This window comes from Anopheles darlingi, chromosome 3 (genome assembly GCF_943734745.1).
Source record: "Anopheles darlingi chromosome 3, idAnoDarlMG_H_01, whole genome shotgun sequence".
In the NCBI taxonomy this organism is placed as follows: domain Eukaryota; kingdom Metazoa; phylum Arthropoda; class Insecta; order Diptera; family Culicidae; genus Anopheles; species Anopheles darlingi.
Window position 1 is genome coordinate 70755968 of NC_064875.1, and position 10000 is coordinate 70765967.

The following is a 10000-nucleotide window of genomic DNA, read 5'->3' on the forward strand; positions in this document are numbered from 1 at the left end:
CAAGCGTTCTATTGTTTTATCGATTGTAGCTGGATGATGAGGAGTATTCCATACCGGCCGTCGATACTCTGCCTACGCTGGAGAGCGTTCTGAGCGAAATCGATAGCGATCTCGACAGCGTGTCGGCGTTGGGCGTCGTTGGTCGCCATGCCAGCAACGGAGGAGTGCAATCGTCGATCGCCGAGGATGATATCATACAAAGTGGCAGCCGGGGGAGTGGCGCAACCCCGACACCTTCGCTGGATGATCATTTGAAGTTAGAATCAATCTTACGGCACGTTGTTCTGCAAGGGGTAACGGCCCAGCTTACATCGGCTGTCGAGCGGGTCGATGCCGGATTGGCCACGTCTTGTGCCGTGTCGATGATGATTGCCGTGGGTACTTCGCACGGACATATCCTAGCGTTCGATTGCACCCAAACGCTTAAGTGGTGTTGCCAGGATGGCATCTCGCAGGGTGCGGTCTCAGCGATGGCGTTCAACGACGATAACTCCCGTCTGTTGGCTGGGTTTGCTCGCGGCGGTATACTCATGATCGATACACAAACCGGCGACGTCATACGCACGCTGAATGAAGTGATAACACCGAATACGGGCGTGTTGCATCTGAAGTGGACAAATCGACCATCGTTAGCCTTGTGCTCCGATTCGGGAGGTTCGGTCTGGAGCCTCAATTTCACTCGGAGACTCGGAATCAGGGGCTGCGACTCACGCTGCTTATTCAGTGGTGCTCGGGGTGAGGTGTGTACCGTTGAACCGTTGCTGCTCGGTGATGAGGATCATCCACTAAAAACATATACTTTAGTGGCTCTGGCAACGCTTAGCAAGTTCTTTGTCGTGCTCATCCGTCCCCGGCTGAAGGTGATCAAATTCCATCCTATGGCAGGCTATCCCGACTGCTTGCCACTGCTCGCCTGGCAGATGGTGCTAATACAAGCGGCTGATTCGACGCGCTCCATCGATCCCGTGCTAGCTGCAGCACGGGGCAGCGATCTGTTCTTCCATCAGATCACCTACAATAGTGGACGCATTTCGTTATTGTTTCTTCGCCACATCCAGCTTTCCTACAACCTGCTGTCAATCCATTGGCTCGGACCCAAATCGATCGCGTGCCTGGATACCAAGGAAATGTTGCATCTCTCCGATGTTCGCACTAACCGTGAGCTCGAGATGATTGATCTTTCGAATGTAGGCCTCATGTACAATTCGGCTCAGTTCAAAGGGCTGGCTACGGGTGGTAATGTGTCACCGGCCCTGGCTCTAGCAGGGGCTGCTGCATGCTACAACACCGTCATCTCGCAAGGCAACCAGCTGTACATGCTCGGTGGCAAAAGCTTACATGCAATCAGTGCGCGCGCATGGAGCGATCGTATATCCTACCTCACCTCGATGCAGCGTTGGGATGAAGCGATTGAGCTCGCCATCGAAGGATACCGGGCGGCTTCAGGTCGTCAACGGCGATTAGTTTCATCTAAGGAGCGCATACTGCGCATGTACGACGAATATCTGATTGCCACGAGCAAAACCCCTGACCTGTGTCTAGAACAGATTGTGGCCTGTTTGATCGAGATCGGTGAAAAGTAAGCTATCCTCCTGCAACAGAGCGCCGATCATACGGGAGTAAAATATGGGATTAATTTGCTTTTGGTTTCTCGTCACTTCCATTCCAGGCAGTTGCTGTGGGAAGAGCTTTATGATCGGTTACCTTCGCCCGATCACTACCTTGTCATCATTGCCAAACACATCGAAGGTGACCAACTGGACGCGGTGGCACCCAGCGTTGCTCAGGTGCTGTGTGAATACTTTTGGAAGCATCGCGAAACGGTCCGTTTGGAAGCTATCATATTGAAATTAAACTGGCAATGCTTGGATCTGCATCAGGTTTTAACGATCTGCCGCAAAGAGCGACTGTACCGTGCCCAAATGTACCTCAACACGAAAGCCCTTGGCGATTATACGGTTTCGCTGACCGATCTCATCCCGCAGATCCGTCCCGACGGTGACGATCTCCTGCTTGGTAACTGTTTGCTGGTGTACATCTCCAGCTGTCTGGCCGGCCGTGGCTACCCTACCGGTGAAATAGCACCGGAAATGATACCCAACGTTAAGCACGAGGTGCTCCGTTGCCTTACGGTTATACATTCGAAAAACGCAACTGACGATGAGCTACCGTACCCGTATCTGCGAAAGCTGCTCGAATTTGATACCCGCGAAACGTTGAACGTGATTTCGCTCGCATTCCAGGAGAAAGAATTCAACGGTGAGCTCGGATTATCTCAGCGCCAACGTATTATCAACATTCTGCTGGAGATCCTTACACCACAGCACGCGGCGTGGTCGCAGATTGGCAGTCTGCTAAACTTTATCGCGCAACAGATTGCATCTCGTGAGCTGCCCGAAAACGATGTTCTGTTGGAGAAGATCATCAACTATCTAACGATTCCAATCGAAGTAACCCTGACACGGCGTGAGCATTTCGAACGAGAGCAAACCTGGCTTGAGCTACTGCGATCCAACTGCCTAGAGCACATGCCAATCGAACAGTTGCTCGAGATTGCGATGACGAACAAATGCTACCACGTAGCCGAACATCTGCTGGAAAAGCTAGGCCGATACGAGGAAGTGTTTGGCTGTTATCTGCAAGACGAGTACCGACATTTGCAGTTGTTTTCTTACATTACACAGCATGCAACCGACCCGCGACGGCAAGTGTATTTGTTGGTGATGAGGAATCTTTGTCAAATCGTCGACATTAACACCGAACAGGCGGCTCGTGTGCTGGTCGAGAATTTTATGCGCTTCCTGAGCAGCTTTCTGCAAATCATCGAGCGGGATGGTGTATCGAAACGGTTGTTCAACTTTCTTGAAGCACTTCTCAAACAATCGGTTCAGTTGGAAACGTCGGATCTCGAACGCTATCTAGAGCTTCTGTGTCAACATCGGCCAGTTGAGGTGGTGGATTTCTTGAAATCTAATGACTCCTATCGCCTTGATAATGCCATCCGCATAGTGAAACGTTTCGAACTAAGCGATGCTCTCATTTACCTTTACGAGAAGCAGGGTGACTATCAATCCGCATTCGAAATAGCGGAAGCGAGCCTTAAGGCAACACCTGAAAATACTGCCGAATCGTGCGCGCTACAGATAAACGCACTCTGCATTCGCGCTTCATCCGTACTGGTGGAGAGTGAACGAGAACTGCTGTGGTTTTCACTGCTGAATACCGTTTTAGCTCGTAACGATCTGACTTCCATCACGAAAAACATTCTCCACTCTGCGAGTGAGTTTGTCGATTTACCGAAGCTCGTACAGCTCGTGCTAAACTCTGGCACGACAACCGGCAATTTTGGCGACATCAAACACCTGTTGATCGGTATGTTGTCCAATTCTGCCTACGAGACGCTGTTGCTTCAAACGACCGCACGTATCTTGGGGAAGGATTTACATATGTTGCTGGCCAAAGAGCATCGGCAGGCGATGCGTGGTCTGACGGTCAAATCGATCAAATGCATTGTATGCCGTGCACACCTGTACAACGCCGATCGCCAGCAACCCGTTGTCGTGATGGGAGACTGTGGCCACGCCATGCACCAAGAGTGTGCAAACAACTTCTGCACTCTACCAATCGATGCGCCAACGGACACGTTAATCAGTCGTTCCGACAAAGGTGATGACGGCATTCCATTACGAAAGCTTAAATGCCCACGATGCGACACGGTAGTCATTGAGCGGGGCTCCATTAGCACCGTCGAGTGTTGCAAGGAACGAAGTCTGTTTATCACACCGGATACCGTGACTGATGGCAAGCTAAAGCTGAGAGCACCGCCACCTATAGGTAATTAGTGTTCAATCATAGCACTAAGCACTGTTTTCTAGTGGCCATTAACCGTCGCGCTTCTATGAGACATTCATCGCTACATCTTCCTTCCTATATCCGTACTAATTTGTTCGTCTAGCATAGTGTCTATGACGGAATGGATACTATTATTTGAAGCATTTCACTTCTCTAGCTGTGACAAAACCTCGTATTCACACATAGTATAAATCTACCAAATCTAATCACGTTATCTGATTGTTTAGCTAAAGAACCAGCGGAAAGTGTTATTATCGGGGTCATGCATGCCGCCAGTTTCACAGCTGCCGCGAGATGCTGACTGATCTATATCATCGTAACGATGTATTTAAAGACTTTTGAAAATAAATGTGTTTTCGAAACGCCACTGTCCTATGCTGCTGCTTGGTTGGTTGAAACATCCGAACACCTTACACTGATCATGAAACCTGGTTCAAGCTAACGGGTAACGGACACTTTGAAACCCCTCTTCTGGGACAGTCGTGGTTGACGTTGACAAAGGTAGGAGAGCACGTAATAACAAAACCAGGGCCAGACAGTTCCCAGTTTCCTCCAATGGCTGCCCAAATTAACGAAAGCGGCACGAGAGGGAACATAAAACCGGGTTGTGTGTTTTGTACGATAGCAGCAGGCAATGACGCGGCCACAGAAATAGTGTTCCAAAACGAGCGTATTTGCATCTTCCGGGATATCAAACCAGCGTCCGACTTCCATTACCTCGCCGTACCAAAGTATCATATAGAAAATGTTAACTCACTCACCGCGGCTGATAAGCCTTTGCGTAAGTACGGCGGCAGATAACAGTGTCGCGTTTCAGGATGATGGCAATCCTTTCGTTTCATTCTCTTTCAGTCGTGGAGCTCAAACAGGAGCTGGTACGCGTCCTAGAGGCAAATCAGATCAGCCTAGGGGAGGCATCTTTCGGATTTCACATTCCACCATTTACAACCGTAAAACACCTGCATATGCACGCAATAGCACCGGTGTCCAACATGGGATTCGTAGGCCGAATGATTTTCCGGCCCAACACTATGTGGTTCAAGACGGTACAAGGGGATTCGATTTTGTTCTTTTTCTCTAACTGATGCACAATTTTTTCTTCGTTGTTTTTTTTTGTTTCAGGATGAAGCGGTGCTGAATTCTATAACTGGCTAGAATCTACCATCATTTTTCTTTCATTTTTTCTTGTTTAACATCGTCGTGAGAATACAAATTTATTTTGTATCATTCGAGAAATATATCGACTCTTTATATTAACCAGTTTTTGTAGTTCCTGACATTGTCCAAGAGCGAACTTGGTAACTTTATAAGCATTGATTCGCAATTAAACTTTGATAATAGTGCACATACTCACCACATTGTTCATCTGGAAAGGAAAGGATAAAATATAAATTAAACGTATAATGGCGGTAACATTGTACTCACGTTTCAAAAAGTCCGGCGAGCCACGCAGGCGCACATTTTTCATTTGGAAAAAGTTGAAAACCGAATGAAAGATAAGCGAATCATTGGTTCGATACGCTGCTTCCAGGTACTTTCTGGCCGGCAATGACTCGGCACCTGGCATCTGTTTGGCCAACCGGAGCGCGTCTATGATTTGTCCACGTTCCAGCAGCACTTCCAGAATAATTTCATTTGCATTCAATCGTGATAGCATATCGAGAGCCATCTGCGAAACAATCGGGTAGGCAGCGTTCGATAGCGATAGCAGAAAGCAGGCCAACGCTTTCGATTCATTCAAAGCGGAATGTTTGAGCAACAACTGCAGGGTGTCAAACTGCCGGTGCTCGACCAGGTCGATCAGAAGGGCTTTGCTGAGTTCATGATTGGTACTAATGCCATGGCGTGCTAGCGAATTCAGATACAGGAGCAATATTTTCCCCAACTGAGGGGTGTCAATGATGGTTGAAAACACAGCCGTATACAAATCTCCCTGATCTATAAGTACTCGCGGTACAACGGGTGCTTTGATAGGCGATTTTGCCACTGAAATCAGCGCCATTTGGTTTTGCAGTTCGCTGTCGAGTACGCTTTTGTAGAGTGCGTTCAGTTTGTTGAAGATACCCTCGACCACGGGAAGCATGGTGCCACTGTAGCCGGTACTCATCATTTCCTTCAAAACTGATAGAATTACGACTTTTCCATCGGTGCGTTGGAGCAAAAATTCAACTAAGCGTAACCGGTCAGTGATGAGCGCACACAGCGCACTGAGTTTAAGCTGTACGAACCATAGGCATCCGAGTTTCGAATCGATAACGATATTTGGTTGAAACAGGACCCAGTCTTTGGTGTCTGAAAAGCAAGATAGTTTTGGGGTAAGATTAGTTGTACAATAATTCGGTCTGCATGAACCCACGTACACAGTTCACAGTTGATCGTTTTCCCATCGAGGGAGATGCTAGGAACCTCGAGCTGAAAGGGGCGGATTGGCTTGGCCGGTATTATAGGTGAATGAATGGTGGCTCCGGAACCGTGCTCTGTTTCGCTACTACTGAGCGCTATGTCGAACAGCATCGAGCTGGCTGTGGCTTGGTGATGCACAATCACGACATCATCCACAATGTTCATCGCAAAGCGGCCACTCTGGCCAAGCTTGAGAATATGTGATTTCTTAGGTGCCAGTCCGGGGCCATTCAGTAAGTAGATAACGACTTCATATGGACGATTCGAGGGTTGGCGTAATATCAATATCGCGTTAGTGCCATAGAGCTGTGCTAGTGTTACGTCCTTTCCCATGCAGCCTTGATCGAGACCGACTACAGATTGAAAGATGTGAAATTATGAACATGTTCTCTCGTATTGTTCGCTAAACTTACGTTCCAACCGAGGCAGTTTTGTTATGGTGGATGGTTTCAGAATGATGGGGGTCAAAATCGTGCCCACGTTCGAGGACAGTAATGCAAATTTCGATGTCGGACAGTAGCTGAACCAATTGACGGTGATGTTAAGGGATTTGATGGATTTCAGGGAGCGTTTCTCGTAGTTCACCATTAGGATTTCGACGCCAACGTTCGTAAATAAAGCCACCTGTCGCTCCTGTATCCAGACGAACCCGTAAATCGTGTTCTTTCCTTTGAACAGCAACATATCCTGGGGGTTTGGACGGTGGTTCGGTCCAAAGCTGATGAATTCGACCGATGTTTCATTGCGCTGCACGGCCAGCATTTGATTGTCGGCGGAGAACTTGATCGAACGTATCTGTGCGTCCGGAGTTTCGGTCGAGTTCAGATCCATACAAAACACGAAGCTCTCTCCATCTCTGGCCCCCTTCACCACCACTCCCGTGGCACCACCGGAACGAACCGCTATCACCTGCGAGGGTGGAAACAGAGATGTTGGCTGATGGAGGAAGATTCCTTTAGGAAGCTGCAAACACAAGCGTCTAACCTGCTGTTTTGCGTCGTCGAAGAACACGTTGGTCAGCAATCCTGTGCCATCGAATCGAACAGGATCCGGGGAAAGTTCCAAGTAATAATGCTGTAACTCGGTGTCCATTCTGTGGAATTACCGAAATCCTTGAATCAACAACAAACTTCACACAACAACAAACTTTCAAGTTTCGTTTGTGGAATTATTTTATAATTTAAAAAACCATTTGTGGGCCTGTTTTCTAATTGTAATTGGTACAAATTATAATTAAGGGTACCTTTTATTGATATTACTGCCGTATTTCATCCAGCAATTGTCCAGATCAGCTGGCGATGTGCGATAATTTGACCAGGCGCTATTCCATTGTGCGGACCAGGCGCTGAAATGTCAACGACGACAACGAGGTTGTTTGTACCGGGTTTGGATTCCTTTTTTTCGCCTAAATTAGCTGCTTCAGCGTGATTGTGGGCCACCAGAATGGACGTTCTATCGAGACCGGCGGAAGAATTCACCAACGACGGCACGGTCGAGGAGTTGTGGGCAGTTCAGGCTGTCGATCACGCGGAGGTACACTTTAACCTTCTGTGCAGCGTGGATCCCCGGTGGTTACGGTTAACACCCTACGACGAGGAACTGTACGACCAGTTTCGCCGCATGTTTCCCGACATGAACGTGCGCGTGATCGATGAAAACGATCTGAAAAGCCCCGAGGGGAAGACGAAATGGAGAACTTACATGGCGAAATTTAGCCGGCTGGACGATTACAGCGTTGGCACGTTGTTGCGCGCGAACGCCGAGGAAGAGTTCCGACCAGAAAACGCCATCCTAGTGGTCCGAGCGCAGTTCTGGGCTATCGAGATCGCGCGCAACCGTGAAGGTGCCAACGACTGCATTCGGGACAAGTTTCGTGGAAGTTTGAAGAATAAGGAGGACGAATAAAGCGCATTTTCATTTTGTAAATCATTTTGTACCCTTTTCGGAATACATGGTTGAGTTTTCCAAACTGCTTGATCACTTGTGACGCATTCTACCGTTGAAATATGTTATTCTATTAACGATTCATGTACATTCAGCAGCTCTACGTGTGTCAACGAGAGGCCGGAAGTGTACACACAGGACCGGCTGCTCTCTGCTGGAGTGAAATGATACAACATCGATACTCGATCCTGTTATCTGTTAAGCGGCCAGTTCCTGTGCTTGCTTCTTTTCGAATTTCTGTTTTCGCTGCAGCAACCGCTTCTCGCGCTCGTATTCCTTCAGCCGTAGGATGTAACTGTAAGGAAACACAACCGGTTAGCTTAATCCAATTGCGGAACTGCATCAACTCACTCTTCGTATTCGCAGTTCAAATACTCGTGCTTCTCGTGGGCACACTTGTACGCCCAGGGCCACACGTCGCTGCGGCAGGCACGGTATTGGATCAATTTATGCGCGCAGTAATCTCGGGCCTCAAGCGGCAACTTGGCGGCTTCCATTTCCTCCTGCGTTGCAATCATTACTACAAAATAAACGGAAATTCCTATTTCAGCCGCGCCGCCATCCGTTTGTTTTGATGCACCGCTTCGCACGGTGCCGTGTTATGTAATGGAATACAGCCATTTGGCGACATCCTAATCTCTGGTGTTGATTTCCAGTCGTCGAGTGCAGCTGGTCGGTCGCGTACACTCCGGCCGGTGGCCTCCGGTGTGTCAGGAAAGGCTAAAAAGAAAATCGCGGTCGGATTGCTTACCTCGTTCCTTCCGGCCCTGCGGAAAGCCCAGATTCGGATCAAAACTCGGCTCCGTTAGCGGCACCGGAGTTCCCTTGGGGTTGGTCAAGTAAAGCGACACGTAATTGCCCATGTTCACGCCGCTCGCGCCGTTTTTGCTGGCAGGAGTGCTGAAATGAATCCAGCCAAAGCGCAGATATTAAATTTGTTTTGTTCGCTGCGAATCAATTTTTCACCTTCTTCACGGAGGCTCTGTGATTTTCGGCTGCTTTTGCTGAACTTCAGCGTTAACGTCAATGGATCTGCTGGTGTGTATCAGGCCGGGTCCACACGTTACTGTAGCCACCACACATCACAATTTAAGCAAAAGTTTCAGACTATCATCTAAAATAATAATACATAGTAATACATGTTATTACTGAGCAATTGTTCAGCGAATATTTACCTTACATCCGACTTCGATGCACCGAAATGGCGATAAATGGCTGCTGAGGCTGTTACTGAGAGTGTGGACGGACACTGACAGTTCGGGAGAGGAGAAAAATGTTTTCGTGCAAAAGGTAGAAGAGAGGAAAAATGACGAAAACGCCGTCAATGGCTGCCGCGAGAGTAGAATGAAAACGGTGAAATTTTACTGAAATCATTGTGGAAAAGATGTGCTAGACGGTGCCGAGAGGAAGATAAACTGTTCGACCGTTCCTCGGGCACCGAGAATCGAGTGTTTCCATCGCGGTAGGCAGGTAAAAGATTGCTTGAAAAAATTTCACCTGGTGGGCAAGTTCCGCAACTTTGGAAGTGAAATTCTGGCTCGGTTCCGTTGCGGTTCTGTGCGGTGCAGCAAGGGTAGAATTGCGGTCAGAACAACGGGGGCAATGGTATACTCCCGGGTCAAATGATAAAGAGAAACCACCTCCCAACGCACCGCCGCGGGTTGCGCGTGAACTTATGTAGTGCGTGCGTGCGTGCGTGCGTGTGTGCGCGTTGAGGTGCCGAAGGAGTTCGGAGCAGAAATCTACATCTATTTATCCAGCAGCTTTGCCTGCCGGTTTATGCTGAAATGTTGTATTGAAG

At 48.5% G+C, this 10000-nt stretch overlaps 6 protein-coding genes across 11 annotated transcripts in view; 4 read left to right on the plus strand and 2 right to left on the minus strand.

The window, feature by feature from the left end:
• The window catches only part of LOC125953710 (vacuolar protein sorting-associated protein 8 homolog), a 4546-nt gene extending 305 nt beyond the window's left edge, over positions 1-4241 (plus strand). Inside the window, exons 2-3 of the mRNA XM_049683443.1 lie at positions 30-1579; positions 1670-4241. Of these exons, the coding sequence (XP_049539400.1) occupies positions 30-1579; positions 1670-3842 (3723 nt within the window). The 3' untranslated portion in view covers positions 3843-4241. The remainder of the gene's footprint in view (positions 1-29; positions 1580-1669) is intronic.
• A 108-nt stretch (positions 4242-4349) lies between these two features.
• LOC125953724 (adenosine 5'-monophosphoramidase HINT3-like) lies at positions 4350-5109 on the plus strand. The gene is made up of 3 exons (XM_049683475.1): positions 4350-4633; positions 4705-4898; positions 4975-5109. The coding sequence occupies exons 1-3, from the start codon at positions 4408-4410 to the stop codon at positions 5005-5007; spliced, it is 453 nt and encodes a 150-aa protein (XP_049539432.1). The 5' UTR covers positions 4350-4407; the 3' UTR covers positions 5008-5109.
• On the minus strand, positions 5051-7638 carry LOC125953714 (regulator of MON1-CCZ1 complex). Its single transcript, XM_049683457.1, has 6 exons — positions 7499-7638; positions 7240-7348; positions 6669-7164; positions 6213-6608; positions 5278-6144; positions 5051-5218 (listed from the first exon to the last, which is right to left on the minus strand). The coding sequence occupies exons 1-6, from the start codon at positions 7525-7527 to the stop codon at positions 5157-5159; spliced, it is 1959 nt and encodes a 652-aa protein (XP_049539414.1). The 5' UTR covers positions 7528-7638; the 3' UTR covers positions 5051-5156.
• LOC125953723 (protein PBDC1) lies at positions 7595-8180 on the plus strand. The gene has a single exon (XM_049683474.1). It carries the CDS (start codon positions 7699-7701, stop codon positions 8158-8160), a length of 462 nt encoding a protein of 153 aa, XP_049539431.1. The 5' UTR covers positions 7595-7698; the 3' UTR covers positions 8161-8180.
• Positions 8181-8232: 52 nt separating this feature from the next.
• LOC125953725 (NADH dehydrogenase [ubiquinone] 1 beta subcomplex subunit 7) lies at positions 8233-9309 on the minus strand. Of its 2 annotated transcripts, XM_049683476.1 has the most exons (4): positions 9166-9309; positions 8951-9099; positions 8551-8719; positions 8233-8494 (listed from the first exon to the last, which is right to left on the minus strand). In XM_049683476.1, the coding sequence occupies exons 2-4, from the start codon at positions 9060-9062 to the stop codon at positions 8398-8400; spliced, it is 378 nt and encodes a 125-aa protein (XP_049539433.1). In that variant the 5' UTR covers positions 9063-9099; positions 9166-9309; the 3' UTR covers positions 8233-8397. The 2 variants fall into 2 exon arrangements, with proteins under 2 accessions (XP_049539433.1, XP_049539434.1); XM_049683477.1 differs by lacking the exon at positions 9166-9309 and having other exon boundaries at positions 8951-9159.
• A 194-nt stretch (positions 9310-9503) lies between these two features.
• The window catches only part of LOC125953707 (uncharacterized), a 19333-nt gene continuing 18836 nt past the window's right edge, over positions 9504-10000 (plus strand). For 2 of the 5 annotated variants that reach the window (XR_007468971.1, XM_049683439.1), the window contains exon 1: positions 9676-10000. This exon is cut by the window's right edge and continues 400 nt beyond it. The gene's annotated coding sequence lies outside the window, so the exon portion shown is untranslated. The other 3 variants (XM_049683440.1, XM_049683437.1, XM_049683438.1) reach the window with 3 other exon arrangements.